This window comes from Tamandua tetradactyla, chromosome 16 (genome assembly GCF_023851605.1).
Source record: "Tamandua tetradactyla isolate mTamTet1 chromosome 16, mTamTet1.pri, whole genome shotgun sequence".
Lineage (NCBI taxonomy): Eukaryota > Metazoa > Chordata > Mammalia > Pilosa > Myrmecophagidae > Tamandua > Tamandua tetradactyla.
The window spans coordinates 76,068,271-76,093,663 of record NC_135342.1 but is presented as its reverse complement, the minus strand read 5'-3'; the positions used below and the strand labels follow the sequence as shown (position 1 = coordinate 76,093,663).

The 25,393-nt window shown below is 34.9% G+C and overlaps 1 protein-coding gene across 2 annotated transcripts in view; it reads right to left on the bottom strand.

The window, feature by feature from the left end:
- Positions 1-1,540: 1,540 nt before the first annotated feature.
- The window catches only part of GAN (gigaxonin), a 55,676-nt gene continuing 31,823 nt past the window's right edge, over positions 1,541-25,393 (bottom strand). For both annotated transcript variants that reach the window (XM_077133122.1, XM_077133123.1), the window contains exons 7-11: positions 23,473-23,622; positions 22,480-22,616; positions 20,383-20,511; positions 3,895-4,004; positions 1,541-3,818 (exon numbers count right to left, since the gene is read on the bottom strand). In XM_077133122.1, coding sequence (XP_076989237.1) covers positions 3,637-3,818; positions 3,895-4,004; positions 20,383-20,511; positions 22,480-22,616; positions 23,473-23,622 — 708 coding nt within the window. In that variant the 3' untranslated portion in view covers positions 1,541-3,636. The remainder of the gene's footprint in view (positions 3,819-3,894; positions 4,005-20,382; positions 20,512-22,479; positions 22,617-23,472; positions 23,623-25,393) is intronic.

Genomic DNA, 25,393 nt, shown 5'->3' with positions numbered 1-25,393 from the left:
CTTGGAAAATGCTTTGAGATCCCTGGTCTGGTACACTGAAGAATGAATGTGCCTACCCAATGCAACCCTAATGGACTAAAGTAGTCAATAAATATCTCTAAAAACCTAATTTACTACCCACAGGTAACTTAGGTGCCGCAGCAAATAGAGTCCTATCTTTGACACTTAGTTAATAGAAATTTATTACCTACACATTGCCTAGGGAACCTCCCCACCCCTAATTTATAAATTATAAAACATGACACTTCCAAACCACCACAAAAGAAAGAATCATCATTAAAGTGGCAGTGCAATACAACACGTTAATACAAACTATATACTGTTCAACGCACCCTTTTTTTGGTTGTTGTACAGTTTGAAAAAATCTGTTAGCTCTCAACTCCTTACAGCAATAAATTACTAAGCTAAACACTGAATGTGGAAACTTCTTAGGTCAAATCTTTATAGCATACCAACTACTAGCTGGTAAACACTGTTTCCCGCTAAAGAAGAGAAATGCAAACACCAAGTAAAATTTACTAGAAACTACAGGTATTTCAATATTTATACTCAACATGAGTTAACACAGTAGTATAAACTGAAGGTCAGCAGGCTCAAGAATTTATCTGAAGCACCAGGAGACAGTAATGTATGTAGTTTGGAACAATTTAGAAAGTAAACATAAACAAACAGACTCACTAAATCAGAACACACACACACACACACACACACACACAGACTCATCTCTCATACTTTTTCCTCTCATAGGATGTAAACACTATCAAAAAACAAAACATAACTTCATTTTAAATTAAACACTCAAATCTTTGAAAAAATCTATATTTGGATGTATTAAAGAAACAAACAAATCTACTTTACACTGTATTCTAGGAGAGATCCTTTAAATATTCACTGATTGTAACCTGAGACAACTTCCTTTCTGTTGGTGAAATAATGAAAATATAAATTGCACTCCCCCCATAATATTTATAGTTAAAATTTTAAAACTTATCATCAGCTGTCAATTTCTTGTAAGAGCGCCTTACAAGAAAAAAGTATCAAAAATGCATCTAGAAATGATGTTCTCAAGGCATAAGTGGAATGTTAAAACACAAACCTGCATGAAATGAGTTAAAATTTATTTCACATTACTGAAATAACTGTAATTTACAAAAAAAAGTCATGAATACTTTTGTAACATAAAATTCAATACTTCCCTACACTTCAACACGATATTTTTATATTTATATGTGCGTGTGTGTGTGTGCAGTAAAATAACAGTTTGGCACTTAGCAGCTTTTGTTGGTTATTGCATCCCATATTATGCGGCAGATTTATTTTATAAAACATTATCTAATTTCTGCAACTATGGGGTCAATGAACTGAGTTAAAAAAAGAAAAACAACAAAAGAACTATTTTCTTAAAATTAATTTACCAAATCATGCAGGCACAATAATATTGCATTAGGAACCCATTCACTCCAAAACAATGAACTGTCTCCTTTAAGGGGCCTTATGAAGTGTCGGACGAATTTTAAACTTCAGAAATTAAAAAACCGAATTACTGACTAGCATGGCTTTAATAGAGTATCTGTTACCACCTTTAATCTACCTCACATACAGCTTTTGAAGGAATGTACAGGATATTTCACCAAAGAAAATTCACTTTTTGAGCAATTTGTTTCTTCTAAAACGAACAATCTAATTGCAAAAAGAAATCATTGTTTCTTTGTAGGGGCCAAGTGGCTTGCTGTGATTAAAAGATAAAGTATCATTGGGAAAATGTGCAAAGACAGCTGACTGATACCTAACAGAAGGAAAACCCTGGTTTTAGTGTAAACACCAGCTTTGGCTGTATTACGTGAATGTGTAGGAAATCCGGCCTAGAGCCTCTGGTATATTAACATAAAAACCTCATAACTCTCTTCCCAGGCATCTTCTGGCCAGAAAGGACAGTTAATGTGCCACACGGAACATCTTTAGGACCTCGGACCTCGTGGGCATGGATTCTTTCAGCAACTTTCGGACAACTGTATTGACTTCCAACAGTTCATGTGTAGGAAAAACATAAGCAATGTTTTCTATGCATGTTAACAGTACTTAAAACATTCCATACAGGAAGTTTCTAGAAGAAATTCCTGTTTTTCAATTTATAACCAAAGGACACATTTATAGATTTATTAATCATTAAGATAAAATGCTGATTCTTATGACTATATTCTAAGAGAAAGAAAAGCTGTAAAAATGATTAAAAATGAAGTACTGCATATTAAATCGATTAGAAATTTGATATTGCATAAAATTCAAATTATGACATAATCAAGCACTTTGAAGTCCCTGATTTCACACTAAGGTGGTGTAATTTGAATGGAAAACACAGTTATCGTACAAGAGAAGTTCTACTACCAAAAGGCTTTTTTTCCCCAATGGGAAGTGGGTAGAATGGGTTAAGGTGGGAGAGACAGGAAGGGAGGGGAAGAAGGAAAAGATTCATTTCCTATACTAAGAAAAAAATGAAATTAAGTGAGGTAGTTTATTCTACCTGCCAAACTTTAACACAATTTGTCTAAAACTCTCACTAGGAAACAACATCAGTAATATTCTACTATAAAAGGCTAGCTTCTTAACATAGATTTGCATTCTAAGACAACGTTAGTAAACAAGACTTTGTGTGCTTTCAGACAGATTATTTTAAAAGATTTTGATCCCCATATATTTTGTCTGGACAGGTTTTGTTTGTTTTTTGTTTTTAAAATCACAGAAGACCTTAATTATTTGTCTGACCCAGATCTTTCTTTTATAAAACTTCCTACTTACTAATATCCTCCTACTTATAAAATGATTTTCACTAAGTGAAAAGGAAGAATGGCACTGCATGAGATCCTTCACAACTCTAAACGTCCTCCCCCAGAGATTATGGTGTGACATATCTTAATCCAAATTAACAGAAATTAGCAGCTTTCTTTAAATTCATGAGGGCTGCAACCTGATTCCTTAATTCACTGAATCTGCAGATTACTATGACAGAATATTATAAAAGAGAAATTCTGTTTTCTTTGTTTCAATTTATCATAATAGATTTTAAAAGATTCTTAGGACAGAATACTGGTAATAAATGGAAACTAACTGGCATATAGTCCAATCTAATGCTTTAGGCACAAACCTTAATTTGTTGGGCAGAGTTAGGCATAATATTTCCTTCCAAGTGCAATAGAAAAGCTATCCTGGTATATCTGGATATGTTGATTTGCATATATGGATTTTTTTGTTTTTCTGTACCAAAGCCAGGTACTTGACCACAGTAGTCAGTCAGAAATGAGGTCCCTTCACAGCTGCACCTCAGTACTTTAACTTCAATATTTTATATTGGACCAACTCCCACTTTCCTTCTCCTTTTGACATTTACTAGCCTCCACTTGTCTGTAGACACTTCTAACCAAAGGAACTGATTCCTCCCAGGTAGTTTTACAACAGTTACATGTTCTCACAAACAAAAGCCGAAACTCAAGCCTTAAAGAATTATAAAACCACCAAGAAGTTACCATTCCAAAGCAGAGTACACAGAGTAAGTTTCAGCTGCCACCTCTGTACTCCCTTATGTAAAGCTATGTTATGGCGCACTTGGGCCAGGAGCTCTGTCTGTGCTCTGCTTCCTCTTCAAGGTGAATGAACACGGATACGGAATAAGCCTTGCTGAAGCTGCAGGCGGAAGAGCTTGCAATTTGCAATGCGTAAGGCTGCACAACCAGTGCGGCGGAGATCAGATGGAAGAAGTGGTTTAGTGTGGTGCCAGGTTCCCGTACTTCTTTTAAACTCACGCACGTAGTCATAATTTGTACCTAAAACATGAACACAAGCAAAGGTTAGATGACGTGCCAGAAAACAGTTGCAAGAAGGGCACCATGATATTCTTACCTGTATCAAGATCTCCAATAACATAAATACTAGCTCCTATAGGAACAGCTCCATAAACAAAAGAGGAACTGGCAGGAATGCACAAATTCTGGTCATTAAGATAGATCCACCTGAAACCAAACAAAAAGACAAAATTAAGGAAATCAAAGGGATGATCATGTCATCTAGGATGACTGAGACAATAAAACTTGGTGAGCCACAAATCAGGCATCATGCTAGAACTGACGGCACAGTCCTGAAGCAGATAAGATGCTTGCACATAGGGAACTCACGGTCCACTGGGGCTGAGGGAAAGTGATAGTGATTGAAAGCCAATTGATTGCCTTGCAATTTGAAAATGATGAGAAAAAGACTACGAAATATGATGAAGGTACAGAGAAACTGGATGTTCACTGAGTCCTGGTACATACAAGACATTGTACTAGCAATGTGCAATGAATTCCTGCAGGGAAATGAAAGGGGCAATCAGAGGAGGTTTCACAAAGGTGATATTGGGACTTGGTTTTGAAAGATAAAAAGGAGTTTGCCTGGTAGGAAGAGAGAAAAGGCTATGTACAATGAGATATGCTCATAGATGGCATGGCAAGTTCGGGACACCACAAGAAGTTCACAGCGTGTCTGCAATGCAGGGGCCGAAGCCACAGGACGGAGGCTGGAAAGAGATTGGGCCTCACAGGGAAAGAACAGCCAAGGAGCTGAAAGAAACAAGGAATCAAAGGATATCAGCTATAAGTGGAAAGGTTTCTGAGGCAGATTCTGTTCGCAGTATGGCTGAGGCTGTGCCGGAGGATCGCAAGACAAGCAAAGAACAGCTAACAGTGGATTTAACAGTCTAGATGGGATAAGAGCTAAAAACCAAGGCAGAAGCAACACGAATGGAAAAGAGAGGCCCAAAACAGAGATAATTCTAACATAGAATGAAATAATTGGTTTCTCCTGGATCTGGGGATGGAAGGCAGTGAAACAGAGGAAGGAGTTGAAGAGGACCAAGTTTCTAGTCAGAAACACTGATTGGATGGAGATACCATTGTAGAGGCAGACAATTTAAAAGGCAGAGTAGGGATGGAAGGGAAAGGAAACTACTTAGTATATGATATCCTAAAAATTTAAGTTGTCCAGGGAACAATCAGTTAGGATCTTACAGACAAGTGACAAGGTAAGTTTTCATTCAGGTGAAGGCAAAAAATAACTGAAGAAATAGATTTCGGAGTCTCAACCTAAAGCTGAGAGAACGTTGAGAACAAAAGGGCATGGAGAACAAAAAGGTCCCTGGGGAATGCCTAGGGTTCTTTTTAAACTTTTAAAGAATTAATACATTATATGGTTCAAAAATCTGAAAATACAAAAAGGTACACAGGAAAGTCTTCCTCCCATCTCATTCCCATCTGCTCAATACGTATGTTCCTTCAAATAGTTAATTGTTATTCATCTCTTGTACATTCTTCCTGTTATTTATGCATCTGCCAGCGTATGCTAATAAGTTATTATTTCACCCTTCCTTTTAAGCAAACATTTAACATACTATATATACATTGTTCTATTTCTTCCTTTTTAATACTCATATGGACAAAAGAGATACAGAAGGAAAAACAAAAGTAGAAGAACCAGAAGTGAAATTACAGAAGTCAAAAGGTGAGTTTCTGAGACTTAAGTTGTTAATAATAAGGAAAGGCACTGAGGCCAACAAGACTAATGAATGAAAATAGCTGATCCATTAAAAAGCAAAATTACTGGGTGTAAGGGTGCTCTCAGTGCTTTACTGATCACAAATTCTGATGACGTAGGGATGAGTATTACCAACCCAGTCTAGGAGGAAAGCTAGATGGTGTCCAGGGCAGACTCCATAGTTAAGATCCAAAACCAGTTTGAAGCCTTGTCCTTAACTTTTTTCTTTAAAGAGAAGTTATAGGTTTAAAGAAACATCATGCAGAAAACAGAGTTTCCACATACCCCATTCACACATACAGTTTTCTCTACTATTAACACTTTTGCATTAGTATGGTACTTTTGCCACAATTAATGAAGCAACATTATTATAATTTTGGTCTTAACTACAGTTCATGGTTTACAATAGTGTTCACTGTTTTGGTTGTACAGTTCTGTGATTTTTGTATTCTTTTTTTTTTTTTTGCACGGGCAGGCACTGGGAATCGAACCCGGGTCTCCAGCATGGCAGGCGAGAACTCTGCTTGTTGAGCCACTGTGGACCACCCAGTTCTGTGATTTTTAAAAAAATTTTATTCTAGTAACATACATATACCCTAAAATTTCCCCTTTAGCTACAGTCAAATATATAATTCAGTGATGTAATTACATTCACAGTGTTGTGCTACCATCACCACCATCCATTACCAAAACTTTTCCAGCACCTCAGAGAGAAACTCTGTACCAATCATGCACTAACTCCAAATTCCCTAACCCCACCCCGGCCAGTAAACACATGAAAAGATACTTAACATCATTAGCCATTAGGCGAATGTAAGTCAAAACCACCATGCACACACCAGAAGAGCGACTATTAAAAACAAAACAAAACAGACAACAAATATGGAGAGGGTATGGAGAAATATGCTATTTCTCAAAATGGCATGTTTTTCCACATGCCTTTCTGTAGTCAATGCTGATCCCCATACTCCACTTCCAGGCAACTTCTGATTTGCTTCCCATCAGGACATTACTTCTGCCTGCTCTAGAATGTCATATATATTGAATCGTAACAAGTTTATACTTTTCAATATGCTGCTTTTGTTCAGCACAATGTTTTTGAGATTCATTCATGTTGCTGCATGATTCCAATATATTGCTGTCCCAGATTTTGTTTATCTATTCACCTGTTGATGTTTATATGGGTAGCTTCCAATTTGGGGATATTTTGAATAAAGCTGCCATAAATATTAGAATACAAGTCTCTCTTTGGCCTTATGTTTTCCCTTTTCTTGGGATGGGATTGCTGGGTTGTATGGTAAGTGCATGTTTCACTTTACAGGAAACTGCCCACTGTTTTCCAAAGTGTTGTGCCACTTTACATTCCAATTAGCAACTTGTTAGAGTTCTGATTGCTTGGTATTATTGCCAACTCTACATATTGTCAGTCTGTTTAAATTGTTGCCATCCTAATGGCATGCATTTCTCTGATGACTAATGATGCTGAACATCTTTGCATGTGCTTACTGACCATTTTTTGTGAAATATCTATTCAGAGATTTTGTCCATTTTAAAATTTGTTTTTTTTTCTATTATTGAACTGTAAAATTCTTTATATTTTGTGGATACAAGTCCTTTGTCAGACATACGTATTATGAATATGTTTTTTCAGCGCACAGAATGCCTTTTCATTTTCTTAACGGAGTCTTTTGAAGAACATATGTTTTTAATATTGATGAACACTAATTTATCCTTTTTTTCTTTTATAGTTCATGCTTTCTGTGTCCTCCTAAAAAATCTTTAACAGATTTTTTCCCCTATGCTTCTCTTCTGGAAATTTTATGGTTTTAATGTTTACATTTAGGTTTATGATACATTTCAAATTAATTTTTATACATGTGATAGATAAGGGTCAAAATTCATTTTTTTCCATACAGATTCCTAGTTGTTCTAGAACCTTTTGTTGAAAAGACTTTTCTTTCCCTAATAAATTGCCTTGATACCTCTTAAAACCAACTTAATAATAAATTAAAAGATTCAGAGCTCAATGAGAAAGGACTGATTCCAGGGCTGCAGCAGGGAAAATACAAGATGAACCTGGAGCATCTTGTGGTGCCAGAGAAGAAGCCTCAAAAACAGATGGGGGGATGTCCAAAAGACACAGGAGCCAAAAAGAAGCAGTTCGCGATGGCCAAGTTTGGAACAATTTGAGCAACAAAATAAATAATGATCGTACTGGATTTGTAATTCATAGAATAAAACAAATATTCATGAATCTATACTTTTACAAATAAGTGAATAAATTTAAATAGGGAAGAAGAGACAGTTCTTCTTTACAGAAGAATTTCAATTAATAAGTGCAGAAGGAATGACGGAAACACAAAATCACTGTGAGGCAAACACCACAGTAATAATTACTGCAGGCAAGACCCAATGATGAATGCTAAAATTAGTGGGTGAAGATTGGAGAGAAATAGAAGATTGCATACTCTCACATTTATTCTTTAAAAGATACTTATTAAAAAGGGAAAAATGGTAACTTTTCACTAGAGAAACCCAACAGACACCACCTTAACACCATCAGTGACGACACCCTCAGAGCATATTCTCCCTGATGGTGCAGTGAAGACACAATCTCAATTCAGTGGTGTCCCGTCAAAAGTGTACTCAATCTAATAGCGAGAAATCATTAGGCAGGCCTAAATTAAGAGATATTCTATAAGAAAACTGACCAGTATTCTGCAAGAGTGTCAAGGTCATGGAAAACAAGGAATGACTGAGGAGCTGTCACAGATTAAAGGAAACTACAGAAATGCAACAACTAAATGCAAAGTGGGGTCCTGGACTGTATCCTGAAATGTGAATGAAATCTGTACTTTAGTTAATAATACTGTACCAAAGTAAATGTCCTGGTTTTAATAACTGTACTATGGATACATAAGATATTAACTTCAGGAGAAGCTGGATGAAAAGCATGCAAGAACTCTTATTTTGCAATTTTTCTAAAATAGAATTATTCCAAAACAAAGGCCTTTTTTTTTTTTTAAAAAAAAAAAAAAAGGAAATTTAGATCTTTCTAGGTAATAACATTCACTCAGGGTAATACGACCAAACAATTTCCCATTAATAACTAATGGACACAGGTAGGCCACAGCAGACCAGGAAGACCCTGAGAATGCATCTAAATAGCCTAAAAGCTACTAACGACCAGGCCTAGACACTGGAACAAACAGATATACTGGCATTGATCCTGGTATCTTTAATTCTATCCTATGAAGCACCCAAAAGCCAGTGGCTTAGGTCTAGAGCATCTTGATGTTAAATACAAATGTAGAATTATTAAATACAAATGTAGAACACCAGAAATGTTCCTTCAATAAAAACTTTCCTAGACTGTTAGAAAATAGGTAGCTTCCATATTTTGAAGTCCAAGAAGTACAAAGACAAAATGATTTGTCTAAGATCATCTAATAACTCAGAAACTAAGATAAGCTGCAATGTTTCCAAAAACGTTTATCGAACATTTTGTCTAACATTTGAATGTTGATTGGTATCAGACAGCTTGTAAGGGAAAGGAAAAGGGAAAAACCTCAAGTTCTCACTGAAAAGAGAAAATAGGGACCTGAACAGAGCTTTGAAGAAAAAAAAAAGACTGAAAAATGCCAAACTGCAATACAGATCTATTCATATTATATTTCTTCAGGGCTAAAAAAGAAACCTTGGCATTTAAGTTCTTTCCAAGTTCTGAATCATTCCTGATGAGTATGACTACATCTTGTCTATAGCTGAATCAGAAAATCTAGGCTCAAATGGAAAGACACACAACTCTTTTAAGCTAATTCATTAACTAGTTCCTAAGTGGATTCACAAGGGTAACTGGCACTTTAAAAAAAAATTTATTTATTAATTAAAAAATAAACAAAATAAAACAACATACATAATCAGTAATTCACAATATCATCACTTAGTTGCATATTCATCATTTCTTAGAACATTTGCTTTAATTCGGAAAGAGAAATAAAAAGACAATAGAAAAAGAAATAAAACGAACACAAGAAAGAAAAAAAAAAAAGATTATACCTACCATACCCCTTACCCCTCGCTTTCATTGATCACTAGCATTTCAAATAAATTTATTTTGACATTTGTTCCCCCTATTATTTATTTTTATTCTATATGTTCTACTCCTTTATTGACAAGGTAGATAAAAGGAGCATCAGACACAAGGTTTTCACAATCACACAGTCACATTGTGACAGCTATATCATTATTCAATCATCCTCAAGAAACATGGCTATTGGAACACAGCTCTACATTTTCAGGCAGTTCCCTCCAGCCTCTCCACTACATCTTGAATAACAAGATGATATCTACTTGATGCATAAGAATAACCTCCAGGATAACCTCTCGACTCTGTTTGGAATCTCTCAGCCACTGACACTTTGTCTCATTTCCCTCTTCCCCCTTTTGGTTGAGAAGGTTTTCTCAATCCCTTGATGCTGAGTCTCCACTCATTCCAAGATCTCTGTCCCACGTTGCCAGGAAGGTCCACACCCCTGGGAGTCATGTCCCACGTAGAGAGGGGTAGGGTGGTAAGACTGCTCGTTGTGTTGGCTGGAGAGAGAGGCCACATCTGAGCAACAAAAGAGGCTCTCTTGGGGGTGACTTTTAGGCCTAAATTTTAAGTAGACTTGACCTATCCTTTTGGGGGTTAAGTTTCATATGAACAAACCCCAAGACTGGGGGCTCAGCCTATAGCTTAGGTTGTCCACACTGCTTGTGAGAATATCAAGAATTCAACTTGGGGGAGTTGAATTTCTCCCCGTTCTCACCACTCCCCGAAGGGGGCTTTGCAGGTACTTTTCCACTCATTGATCGAATCACTCTGGGATTCATCGGGGCATCACTCTGGACAAACCAGCAAAATCTAATGTCCTACCTGAGATTCCAAGTACTTATGGCGTTCAATCAAACTATCTACATAAGTTATATTAGGAAATGTACTAGTCAAAATATAAATTTTGCAACAAATAAACATTTGGTAACTGGCACTTTTAAATTAACCTAAATGAGTGATTTTCTACTGAAAAAGCATATAGAACATGATATTTCAGAATAATTTTGTAGAGTTGAGAATTTAACAAAATCCATCCCTAGAATAATTACACAATGCTGAAGAAACTAGCCTGTGTAAGATGATGTATCAAATCAGGTCTGAAATGAATCAGTGATTCAGATCCAGAATTCCCGGGTTTCAGAAATACAAGGCTAGATGATCTATTTGATGTAATAATGTGAGGACCTCCAGACCATTCATAGTACATCAAATGTGGAAGCAACCCAAATGTCCATCAACAGATGAATGGATCATCAAAATATGGTATATACATTCAATGGAGTATTATTTAGCCATAAAAAGGAATGAAGTGCCAATATATGCTATAACATGGATGAACCCTGAAAACAGCATGCTGAGTGAAGTAAGTCAAATATAAAGGGACAGATACTGCATGACCCCACTTGCACAGAAAGTAGATTACAGGCTATCAGGAGCAGGAACAAGAGAAATGGGGAATTAATGCACAATGGATACAGGGTTTCTGTTTGGGTTGACTGAAATTTTTGATAATGGATGGTGGTGATGGTAGCATGACATTGTAAATGTGATTAATCCCAATGAATTATATGTTTGGAAGTGGATGAGATAGGAAAGTTTATGTTGTATATATATTTCCACAATTAAAAAAAAGAGAGATTGAAAAGAAAAATGGCAGTTGCACTATGAAAGAAAGAAAGAGAGAAAGAAAAAGAGAAAGAAAAAGTAATTAAAGAGACAATGACAATTAAATGCAATAATGTGATCCTGGATGGGAGGAGAAAAGGTTCAAAAGACATTACTGGGACATATGAAAAAACTGGAAGACAGAATTTAAGTGCTATATCAATGTTAAATTTCTTGAACTTGAAACTGCACTTAAGGTGGTCACATAATTGAATATCCTTGTTTTTAAAGAAAAGTATTCGGAAGTATTATATGTTCAAGGAGTATGATGAAATACGCTGTTTAATGTTCAGAAAACAGAAAGACGATGGATGGATGGATGAATAAAAGATAAATGGACTGGTGGATGGACAGACAGATTTGCAAATGTGGCAAAATTTAAAAAGTTGGTAAATCTGGGTATCTGGGTAGGGCATATATTGGAGTTCTCTCTACTGGCTTTGTATTATTTTTGCAACTGTCCTATAAATTTGAAATTATTTCAAAGTAAGAAGTTTTATGGATTGTTCTATTTATTTATTTTTTGTAAGACCTCTAAACCAGCAGAGCATAAGGTTGCTAGGTCAAGAAACAGGAATTTTGCTAGTGGGTCACTAAGGGTGGAAATAGGAATGGTACCTCTTACTATTCTATGCTAGTGTTCCACTAGCAAAATTTTTGCTCCCTGTTCCTACACCTAATACTCTGCTGGTTTAGAGGTCTTTGTTCCAAAGGGAGGTGCTTCACCAGGAGATAAAACAATGAATCCACTGAATTGGAAGTTAAAAAACACCCAGTCACTTTGAGCTCCTCATGCCACTGAATCAACAGGCAAAACAGGGAGTTAAGTGTACTGACTGGGGTGATTGATTGATTTTGATTACTGAGGTGAAATGGACTGTTACTACACAGTGGAGGCAAACAGGAGTTTACTTGGAAAACATGATATCCTTTAGGTTGTTTCTTAGTACTACCATGTCCTGTACTTAAAGTCAATGGAAAAGTATAACCTAATCCGGTCAAGACTACTAATGGCCCACACCCACCTGGAGTGAAGATTTGGGTGATCCTATCAGACATAGAACCATGACCAGTTGAGATGCTTTCCGAAAGTAAAAAGAATATGGGATGGGGTAGTGAATGAAGTGGTTGTAAATTCTAGCTATGGCCATGTGACCAGTTGCAGAAATTGTATTCTTGTATTTCTTATTTTGTTATGAATTTTTGCATGTATGTGTACGTGTGTTACACATCTGGCAGAAATCTTTATTTTCTTCCCAGTCTTATCCCCTTATCATATAGCGAAAGTTGATAAAGTTTACACCATTAATATTTAAGTAACAGGATATCATGGATAAGAGTGACTAGCGCTCAGAGGAATGTCATTACTGCAGGGTGCTGAAAATAGATGGTAATTAATATTTTAAAATTTTACCTTATGTGTGAGACTAAAGCAAAAAATGTTTATTTGGTACAATAATAATAATAATAATAATAATAAAAAGTACAATGGGAAAAAAAAAGTGACTAGCACTGAGGATTTGCATCCTCTTCTCGGGAAAGGGCTAGTGTGTATTTTTGGTTGCATGTAGGACAGTTTTATCATGTTAGGTGGAAGTATGACTATTTTTGTTTTCTTTATTTGGAGATTAAGAATGTTTTAAGGAGATGTATAACCAGGTTGACCGGGGTGGGCTGTGATGATTAATTAATTTCATGCTTCTTCTTGGCTAGATTATGATATCCAGTAGTTTGGTCAAACACCGACCTGCTTGTTGGTGTGAGGGTGTTTGCATGCACAATCAGCTGACTGTAACTATGATCAATAAATGAGATTGCCCTCAGCAAGTGGGGAGCTTCCTCATCCAGCCAGTGAGAGTACTACTTGAGGGCTCTGGATATGGAACGAAAGCAGGCATACTTTGGAAAGAAGTCAAAACTTGAGTAAGCAACCCACATGGAATGAATCCCCAAGATTTTGTGGCTTTATTTGCAGGAAGCCTGAGGGTGGCAGCTCTGGGTAGCTATAACCCCTAAACCCTCTTTCTGGCTAGAAGAATCAGGACAGGGAGCCTTGAGGCAATCAGGATCAGCAAAGCATGATGGGGGTACCAGGAAGAAGAGTCTGCAGAGAAGAGGAACCCCTAAAATCATGTGCATCAACTCTTCTCAAGTCCTTGTCTACCATCCAAACCACGTATGCTTGCAATTAGGGCCTAAAAAACTGAAGAACTGAGATGTAACCTGCTGCACTGCAGCTAAAATCATTGGAGCAACACACTTTGGAGCAATATAAGAGAATGTAGGGCCTCAACAACATACCATTCACAATGTCCAGGAGACAATCCCCAATTACTCAACAAAAGAGACAGAAATATAAGAACCCATTCTAAAGGGAATAAACAATCAACAAATGCCAATTCTGTAATGACTCTGATGCTGAATTACCAGGCAAGGACTTGAATGCATTGATAATAATTATGCTCAGTACGGGAAAAGAAAATACACTTATAATGGAAAGCCAGGAAATCTCATCACAGAAAAAAATATATCTAAAAAAGAACCAAACAGAAATTTTAGAACTGGAAGGAACAGAGGAAAGAATGAGCAAAGTTGAAGATAGATCAAAAGAAATCATCCAGTCAGAGTAAGAAAAAGATAGGTAACAACAGCAAATACAGAGGCTTAGGGACTTCTGGCACTAACATATAGGTAGCTGGAGTTTCAGAAGGAGCCGGAACAGAAAAAGAGATGAGAAAAAAACATTTGAAGAAATAACGGGTATAACTGAAAGACAAAATCTGTAGATTCAAAATGCTCAGCTCAGTGACCCTCAAAGCAGATAAGTGTGAAGAGATTCATGCTGAGGTATGCTGCAGGCAAAGTTAAATTCAAAACCAAAGTTAAATTATTGATGCAACCAGAGAAAAGCAGCACATTAAAAAGATTAAAATCCTGAAAGCATTTAGAGGTAAAAAGAACACTACATGAAGAGAACAACGATGTGGAAAATCAGACTTCTAGTCAGAAACCACGGAGCTAGAAGACAGCGGAACGTTTTTTTTAAACTACTGACAGAGAAACAAACAGAAACTCCTGCCAAGCCAGAATTTCAGCAAAAATGTTCTTCAAGAAGAAAGGTGTAATGAACATATTTTCAGGTAAATGAAAACTAAGGGAATTCAAGCTATTAGACTCTTTAGAGATGCTAAAGGAGCTTCTTCAGGCTGATGGAAATGATATCAGAGAGAAAATAAAAACTCCAGGAACAAAAGAAGTGCATAAAAATGGAAAATGATGGGTAAATATATAAGATTATTTTTTTCTCTCAATTTAACAAAAAGACATACAATTGTTTAAAGCAAAAAATCTAATAATGTCTTGTGGAGTTTGCAATGTATGCAGATTTAATGCATTTAAAACTATAACAAGGGATGGTGGGGGGCAGGTAAATGGATCTACATAGCTTTTTATGTATTGCAGGAAGTAGTAAAATATTAATTGTGAAAAATGGAGAATATATTTTGCAATCCCTACATCGATCAATAAAAAAATAATGCAAAGAGGTATAGTCAAAAAGGTCAAAAGTAAAGGGATGCAAAAAAAAAGTAAATGGTTGGAGAAAGATATAACACGCAAACAAAACCTATGAGAGTTGGAATGGTATTATTATCAAATCAAACAGGCTTCAAAACAATGAATATTACTAATGGCAAAAAAGTATACTTCATAATGGTAAGAGTAAATTCATCAGCAAGACACTATAATCAAATGTGTATGTAGATAATATCAGAACCTCAAAATAAATGAAGCAAAAATTTGACAGAATTAGAGGGAGAAGCAGATAATGCCATAATCTTAGGAGTTTTAAACTTCTTTTTCCAGCAACTGATAGAACTAGAAAAAAAAAAAAAAAGAAATCAGTAAAGCCATGGGAGATCAGCCACCTTGACCTAATTGATATTTACAGTATAGAATATGAAATATTCTTTTCAAGTACACAAGTTCTGTTACCCATCAAAACAGACAGCTTTTAGGCTGTAGAACTAGCCTTAATACATTTAAAATGACTGAAATCATACAGAGTATATTTTCTGGTAGCAGTAGAAATAAATCAGAAATCAATAAGGTATTAAAGAACACCTTAAATATTTAGAAATGAAACCACACACTTCTAAATAGCCCATGGGTCCAAGGAAGAAATAACAAAAACAGAAAATATTTTAGACTGAATGACAATGAAAATAAAATACATAGAAATTTCTGGGATACAACTAAAGTGGTGCTCTAGGAAAATTAAAGCTTTAAATGCATTCATTATAAAAGTAAAAAGGTCCATTATCAGTGATCTAAAAGTCTCCCTGGAAGCTCGAAAAGGAAGAACAAAATAAACTTAAAAAAGTAAAAAGTAGGAAATAACAGAAATAAAAGCAGAAATCAATGAAACAAACAATGGAAGAAATTAACAAAAGAAAAAACTGGTTCTTCGAAAAGATAAACTAAACTCATAAACCACTAGCTAGTCAGTCAAGAAAAAGAGAAAAAAAAAACAGCAAATAATTTCAGAAATTAAACAGGGGTCATCAGCATACATCTTACAAGCATTAAAAAGATAAGAAAATAATATTATGAGTAACTTTATTTTAAAAATTCAACAATTGAGATAAAATCTAAAACAACTAAGATAAAACTGAAAATTGAAAGGCTCACACTAACAAAACTCAAGTTTGAAATAGATGACCAAAGTGTCTTATATTATAAAATAAATTGCATATATAAAGACTTTCTCATAAAGAAAACTCTAGGCTCAGATAAATTTATTGGTGAATTCTGCCAAACACTTAAAGAAGAAATGGTACCACTTTTACACAAACCCTTCTGAAAAATTAGAAGAGGAGGGAATACATCCCAATTCATTTAAAAAGGCCACCATTACCCTTAAAACAAAACCAAAGATATTATAAGAAAATAAAACTACAGACCAATACTCCTCATGAATATAGAGGCAAAAATTAGCAAATCATTCTGGCAATATATAAAAAGAAGACATCAAATCCAACCAAGTAGAGTTCATCCCAGGAAAGCAAGATTGGTTTGACATTCAAAAATCAACATGATTCACCCTGTTAACAGAATCAAGAAGAAAAACCACATGTTCATTTTAATAGTAGAAAAAGATTTGACAGAAATCAACACACATTTATGACAAAAACCCTCAGTAATCTAGGAATAGAAAGAAACTTCTTAATGTGAAAATCAGCATTTACGAAAAACCTACAACTAACATCACATTTAACGGTGAATTAGTGAAAGCTTACCCTTTAATATCTAAAGTAGGGCAATGATATCCCTTGTAACACTAATAGTCAACATGTGAAGCAAGGGGAAAAAGCATAAATACCAGAAAGAAGGTAGCAAAACCATATTATCAGCATATGATATAACTGTTTAATATACAGAAAATCTTCAAGAACCTACAAAACACTTACTAGAACGGATTACTGAATTTAGCAAGGTTGCAGGACACAAGTATAATGTTTGAAAATTGACTATTTCTGTAGACTAACAGGTAATAACTGGAAAGTGAAATAAAAAGAAAATCCATTTAAAGTAGCACCAAAAAAACATAAAACCCAAATAAACTTTAACAACATATGTACAAAACCTACACTGACAAACAAAACACTGAGAGAAATTAAAGAGGACCTAAACAAATGGAGACTTCTACCATGTTAATGGATTGAAAGACTCAATATTGTTAAGATGCCAATTCTTCCCAAAATGATCTACAGATTCAGCATAATCTCAATCAACATTCAATTGTGAAGAAATTGACATGCTGATTCTAAAATTTATATGGAAATACAAGTGACCTAGAATAGGGAGAGCAATTTTTTTTAAAAGAAGAAAGTTGGAGAACTTATACTAATTGATGTCAAGACTTACGATAAAAGTAAAAATATTCAAGACAGCATGGTATTAGTGAAAGGATAGACATAGGATCAGTAAATTATAATGAAAAGCTCAGAAACAGACTCATATATATATATACACACACACACACACACAGGCAACTGATCTTTGCCAAAGGCAATACAAAGAGGAAAAGAAAGTCTTTTCAATAAATTGTGCTAAAAAAATAGGATATCTGGAGGAAAATAATGAATTTCAATCCTTATTTCAAACCATGTACAAATTTAACTTAAAATAGACCATGGACTTAAACATAAAAGCTCAAATTATAAAACTCTTAGATGAGGCAAAGATTTAGACAGTACATGAAAAGCATAAACTGTAAGGGAAAAAAGGGATAAAATCAACCATATAAAAATTAAAGTTTTTCTATAGAGCTGTGTTCTGGTAGCCATGTATCTTGAAGATGATTATATACTGATACAGCTTTCATAATGTGACTGTGTGATTGTGAAAACCTTGTGTCTGATCCTCCTTTTATCTACTGTATGGACAGATGAGTAAAACACATAGATTAAAAATAAACAATAGAGGGAACAAATGTTAAAATTAAAAAAATACATATTGAGCAGACAGAAATATTAGTGATCAATGAGAGGGAGGGGTAAGGGGGGATGGTATGTATGAGTTTTTTCTTTTTATTTCTTTTTCTGGAGTGATGTAAATCTTCTAAAAATGATCAGGGTGATGAATATACAACTACGTGATGATATTGTGAGCCACTGATTGTACACCATGTATGGAATGCTTGTATGTTAAGAATATATGTGCTTCTACATTGTTTTATCAATAAAAATTTTTTAAAAAGAGAAAGTTTTTGTTCTTCAACAACAGAACATGAAAATGACAGCTCTTAATATCAAAGAGCAATCACCACGACTAACATATAAAAACGAAAACGGGGAATGGACCCGGGCTGAGCGAAAGCTGTAAAACAGAGCGGTAATAAGAAATGAGCTGGAGTACAGGACACATGAAAAGAATTAAGAAGCCGAGAGGTTTTCATAACCTCAAATGATGGAGGACTCAGTATGAGACAAAATTTTACTATCTTTATTTGGCAAGCAGTGGGGAAATAGTGAAGAATTTTGAGCAGGAGAATGAAATAACCAAAGTTCTGCCAGTAATTCTTCAAAAGCGCAAGCAAGTAAAATGTATTAGAGAAGACTGGTTAGTAGGTTGATGAAATTACACACATGTAGGCATGTCAGCATTAGGGCAGTAACAGAGGAATGAATGTGAAAAGTTTTACAGAGTTAAAAAAAGACAGATTTGGCAACTGGTTAGATGTGAAGTTCAAGAGAGAATCACAGAAGACTCGTTTCGAGTGTGGATAACAGGGGGACAAGTGTTACTAAAGGAACAGGGACTCGGGAACAGAAACAGTGACATGGCCATTCCAGGCAGAGTTTGTGACTAGCACTTGCTAATAACTTATAGTAATTTCTTTACTTTCTTCAAAGTTTTGTTTTTGATTAGAAACAGAAAATAATAAATACAGCATTTTTCCAGGAAAATTTTAACCTAAAAATAGGGAATAAAGACAGGAATGACAACAGATTACTTGAAAATAATCTAAATGGTCTCCAGTCTAACACATATCGCTCATCTGGCAACAGTATGCAAATAGAACATTCTCAGAAATGTCCGATCTTTATAATATGAGTTACTTCTATATGTTTTTTTCCTTTTCCAATAGAAATTCTGGAACCAGAATCAAACCCTGCGATTAAATCCCAATTCTTCAGCTGCTACCTACATATACATATCCTCCCTTGGCATATTACTTTTCTGTGCTTTGCTTTCCTCACAAGTAAAACAGGATTACTACTACTGCTTGTCTCTCAGTGGGTTGTTTGAATATTAAACGAGTCAATACATAGCATTTAGTAAGTACTGTAGTGTGTGTTTAGTGTTAGCTAAATAAGCAAGAATGTAATATATCATATTGATAAGAGAAATTAACAGCTTTCTTCATTTTATTTATAAACCAACCTTGGAAAGCTTAGAAATAAGGAAATTAAAGATATAAATTTTATTTGGCAGTGAAAATCACAGTCTAATTCTAAACCTGAAAAAAAAAGCTATGCAAATATCTTAAATTTATAATACATTAAAAGTCAAGTAACATTTATATGTATTTCTAAAATCTTGGCAACTCCTCATTGTTTGCCCTGTTAAAAAATATAAAATTAAGTATTGTATACAGCACCCCCTTCTGGTAACGTGATTAAAATACTATATTAGATTGTTAAGCACGGCAGTTTTTCTGTAGGACTCAAATAATTTACTGCAATAAAAATACTATTTAGTAGTTATAACAATAAAATGTGTTCATGTGCAGGGAAAGGGGAGTTTGGAAGGATGTCCCCTACTCTACAAGACAGACAGGACAGATTATTAGATACTTTCAGAATCTCATACAACACATTTTTTTAAATCAACATTTTATCGAGTGTCTAATACTGGCCAGATATGAGGCTGAAAACTCAGGATACAAGTTAACTAAGCTGGCCCCTGCCTAAAGGAGCTTATAATTAGCAATTACAATCCAAGAGAAAGACATGTATAGAGTGCTGTGAAGTCACAGACCGAGGAATCTAAATCAGACTGGGGGGATACATGAGAAGGCTTTCTGTCCAGGTAGTGATAACCAAATTGAGTTTTGGTACAGGCCAAATTAACTAGATAAAGAGGAGGAAGGGAAATTTTAGGCAAGAGGAACCACGCAAAAACAGAGTTCAGATAATCGTGATATGTTTGGGGTTTGGTGTGCTTTGGACAAGAGCAGAAAAAGTAGACAAAGGCAGTATCACCAAAGGCCATACATGCTAAACTGAGGCTAACCCTTTTCTTAAAACATATGAGCCAATGAATGATTTTAGCAAGAGTCAAGATCTGATCTACATTTTAGAAACATCATCTTTTCTCTAGTTTTCCTTTAAGTTACCAGTAATTCTGAAGTCACTGATTAAATATGTAGGAGGCATTAGATATATCTCCTACACAAACAAGATAATTCAATGAAGTAACTTTAAAACAAAGCTAAAACGTGACTTTGAAACCAAAAGAAAAATCTATACGAGTTAAGTTAAACCATTCATAATTACCTTTTAAACTCATCATGGTAGAATTCCGACTTGCAAGTAACCATCTCACTACCCTGCATGTCCTCACGACTTCTGACTCCCCCAAACACATAGAGTTCCATAGCAACGCCACAAGCTACTGCTCCAAATCTGAAAGGCCACACAGAGTATATGCATATATTTTTTAAATAATTTTTTTGCTTTATTTATTTCATTTATTTTTATTGATACATATATATTAACATACCATGTAATCGTCCAAAGTATATAATCAATGGTTCACAATATCATCATTTAGAGCTGTGCATTTATCACAACTTTTTTTCTTTTTTGTGAAAAATAACATATATAGAAAAAAGGAATAAATTTCAAAGCACATCCCAACAATTATTTGTAGAACAGAGTTCAGAGTTTGATATGGGTTACAATTTCACAATTTTAAGTTTTTACTTCTAGCTGTTCAAAGATACTGGAGACTAAAAGAAATATCAATATAATGATTCAGCAATCATACTCATTCACACAGAGTATATTAGACAATGGATTTACAATTCATGACCTGATTCCCTAATTACCTTAGGCTTGTTTTAACTTTGTGATATTCAATCTTTAATGAATATGTGAATTTACCTCTTTCAGGAAATAGATTCTTTGCCTATTTTTATATAACCAAATGCCAAATCAATTAAAAGCTTAGCCTGAAAGAAGGGAGGAGCTAAAGGCTCACTATTCCTGGGGGAATTAGATAAAGCAGAAAGCATTAGCAATCTGACAAAGGCTAAATTCTAATGAGGGCAGAAAGGGACAGAATGAAGACAGAGCTGAGATAGACTATTCTAATACCATTAAGAATTCCAACAGTAAAATATGACAAAATGCCTAAAAGTTATAACTTATCAATTAGACAATACTGACCTACTGAAATAACTTAAAAGGAAACAGGAAACAGCCAAACTAGCTTATTTTGATAGGAATCCTAGCTTCAGTATGGGATGCCTGACTGCTGTGGGAATCCTAAATAACTGAGTTATCCAATAGTACTCAAATTCCATGGGGTTATTTCATACAATCCTTTATATGTGCATGGCTTACAAAACCCTTTTTTAAAAGCAAATAATCTGCTTTTTTGCGAAAACTTTACACACTTCCATATGGATGCAGAGATTCCAAATGAAGGCTCCACTGGCCTCAAGATAATCTGCTTTATTGGTGTGTACAAAGGTTTATATGCTTTAAATGATACAACACATTCAAGGACTACAAGAAATTTAGTAAGGGTAGAACAAAGATGTGTAGGAGCTAAAGCTAATAAAGGAAATTAGGGCCAAACTATAAAGGGGGAAGGGGGCCTTTCTATACCTAAATGCACCCTTTGAAAATTATCTTCCCAAGAGAAGCTATAATTACAAAAACATTCTGACCACCTGTCTCATTGTTTAATAAAATTTCATTTTTTCCTCGTCTCCAGAAATTTATTTTTGCTTAAGGCATTGTTTTAGTATCACCTTTGCAAAGAGTGATTACAGTGACTTTTCCTATCTAATTCCAAAGATATTCATAAACTCGAAAACCGTTTTAAAAGTATGAACTCTAGAACTAGACTGCCTCGGTTCAAATCCTGCAAAGTGAACTTGGGTAAATTATTCTTCCCAAGTGACCCTGAAATTATTCTTCCTCTCGGTGAGTCTGTCTCTTCCTCTATAAAAGGGATAATGAGGTTACCTACCTCACAGAGATACAGTAAAAAGTCAATGACACATGGGAAGCATTTTCTAATTGTTATCACTGGGAGGCTTTTCTGATTTTCTCTTTTCTAGAACTGCTCAACCTTCCCTAATTTTAAATGATCTTTTGTAAACCTTTCAATATTTTTGTTATACAGTTTTGGGTAAAATAAGATTTATTTTATTGTCCCCAAAAAGGGTAAAAGAAGTATATCTAAATTTTCAAAATAAGTAATTTACTATATTCATATAAGAACTGTATTTAACAGTTCTTTAAAAGAACACATACGTTTTCATAAAAGGACATTCAATTTAGATATTTATCAATGCTGAGGGGCTTCAGACCCAACAAACATGTAAGGAATCTACAAGGCCCATATCCACATTCATTTACCTTCTCTCTTTTAGTGGGCAAATAGCAGTCCACTGCTGGGTTCTTGGATCATAACATTCCACAGACTCAAAAAGTTTTCCATATGACCCTCCACCCATGGCATAGATTTTCTTTTTCATAGCCGCATAGCAGCCAATCTGAATAGGAGAAAACAATGATAAGGGGAAGGCTTAACTTGTCTAGAGAGCACTTAAAGATATTTATAAAAGGATCTGACTAAAACTAAGGTTTTCCAATATTAAAGTACAGGATTTTTAAAATGAAAGGAGCACTATAATTCACATAGTATTAATCCCCAGAAAACGAGTTCTTAATCCATCTATTTCACTAAGTGTGTTAAGTAAATATCCTAATTTTTTAAAGAGCATTTCAGTCTCTATCCCTTCACCATTGCCTGAAGACTCCAAGATTTCAATTCCATGGAACAGGATGCCACTCATTGTCTACCCAAAATAATTTACTTAAAAGAGCACATCTCATGAGCAAGCATATCATAGAGTATATCCCAGTACCTGACAATGTAAAATAAGCATGGTGCAGGCAAAGTTTTGGGTTGATGGATGAACTCCCAAAATATGATGGGGAATGTAGATAAAAAGACATAATGTTCTAAAAATCCAATGTAAGCCATTTGTTTTTACTCTACTCAGAGAACAATGGTAGTTCTCTAACTGTAGATGTTACTTTTCTCCCCACATCCCAGACCTGCATAATACGATTTAAGAAACATGTTTGGAAGATCTGGTTGCTCATCAGGTTAGTGTCTCCAAAAGCATTTACCAAGTGTAGAAATTAGGAGAGGGTCTCCCAGAGCTCAGTCAGGGTAACTTCCTGTCCTGATGTTAGCCTGTTGATAGTGAAGGCAAGCTACCAGCAGAGAAAGAGTTCTGCAATGTTAATTCTTTTAAAACCATCAATTGTATTAAAAGGCATATTTAGGAAATAAAGGAATATTCACTCTACAATCCAATTTTTAAATAAACTAGTTCTCACCTTCCTGACCATGGTCAAATCAGGTTGCTTTGTCCAAGTTTTAGAATAAATGTCATAACACTCCATGGAAATTAGCTCCTTTTCACCATCCTCGCCTCCTAAAATATACAGCATTCCATCTATCTCCACAATTCCAAAGTTATGTCTTGCCTGAAAAAATATCAAAGGTGTTTATACACAAAAGGCTAATATTATACAGAAAGGTTATATTTATATTTAATATAAAATTATAATTTTATTCCAGTGTTCCAGCAATGAAGGGCTATGCTCAAAACACTTAAGGCTTTTAATCTCTCTGATTTCTGTAGCAGTTCGTCCTTCCATCACAACAGAGAATGCAAATCCAGCAATTTCTCAGAACAAGAGAATTACATACTTGGCATATTCACTGGCAGAATCTTTATCTTTTACTCACAATAGCTCATAACAACAAAAAAATAAACTATCACCTCTGATTCAGTGAAATTTTTTGTATAGCAATGGGCAACCAGTTGCTTCCATGTTGATGTGTGAAAGCCTAGTAAGAACCAGAGCCACAAGAGCTTTCTGTGTTTTGAACAGGCAACGTGGAAGACGTATTCATGCAAAGGATATTTGTAATTACAGAAGTCTCAGGGGTTTAACATGCACTCATTGTGCCCTTATGTGCCAAGCACCATTCTAGGCGCTAGAGATATACTGAACAAAACTGGCAAAATTACCTTACTGCAGAGTTTACATAAATTTTTTTTTTAGGTAAGTAGAAGGAATAAATATTTTTTTTATCATCACCATCAACCTTTCTTTTTCCTTTTTGTGAAAAATAACATATATACAAAAAAAAAAAAAACAACCAATATAATATATTTCAAAGCCCAGCACAACAATTAATTTTTTTTTATTAATTAAAAAAAGAATTAACAAAACAATTAGAAATCATTCCAATCTACATGTACAATCAGTAATTCTTAATAACATCACATAGTTGCATATTCATCATTTCTTAGTACATTTGCATCGATTTAGAAAAAGAAATAAAAAGACAACAGAATAAGAATTAAAACAATAATAGAAAGAAAAAAAAACAAAAAAAACAAAAACAAAAAACCTATACCTCACATGCAGCTTCATTCAGTGTTTTAACATAATTGCATTACAATTGGGTAGTATTGTGCTGTCCATTTCTGAGTTTTTATATCCAGTCCCGTTGTACAGTCTGTATCCCTTCAGCTCCAATTATCCCTTCTCTTTTTTTTTTTTTTAATTAACGGAAAAAAAGAAATTAACCCAACATTTAGAGATCACACCATTCTACATATACAACAATTAATTTGTAGAACAGATTTCAGAGTTTGGTATGGGTTACAATTCCAGAATTTTAGATTTTTACTTCTAGCTGTTCTAAGATATTGGAGACTAAAAGAAAGATCAATTTAATGATTCAGCAATATTTGTTTGTTAAACCCTACCTTCTCTGTATAACTCCACCATCACCTCTGATCTCTCTATGCCACTCTTTAGAGGTATTTGAACTATGGCTAAATACCTTTTCCTGTTGAAAGGAGCTGTCAATAATATGGGGTACGGAGATGGAACTAATTGATGTTCTGGAGAGGACAGGCCCCCTAGGTTTCAGGACTTACCTGGTCAGGAGACCCATTTGGAGGTTGTAGGTTTCTAGAAAGTTACCCTAGTGTATAGAACCTTTGTAGAATCTTACATATTGCCCTAGGTGTTCTTTAGGGTTGGTTGGAACGGTTTTGGTTGGGGTTTGGTAATTATGATAGGCAGCAATATCTAACAGAAGCTTGCGTGAGAGTGATCTCCAGAGTAGCCTCCTGACTCTATTTGAACTCTTTCAGATACTGATACTATATTAGTTACACTTCTTCCCTTTTCGGTCAGATGGTGCCAGGACTGGACTCATCTACCTAAAAATTTG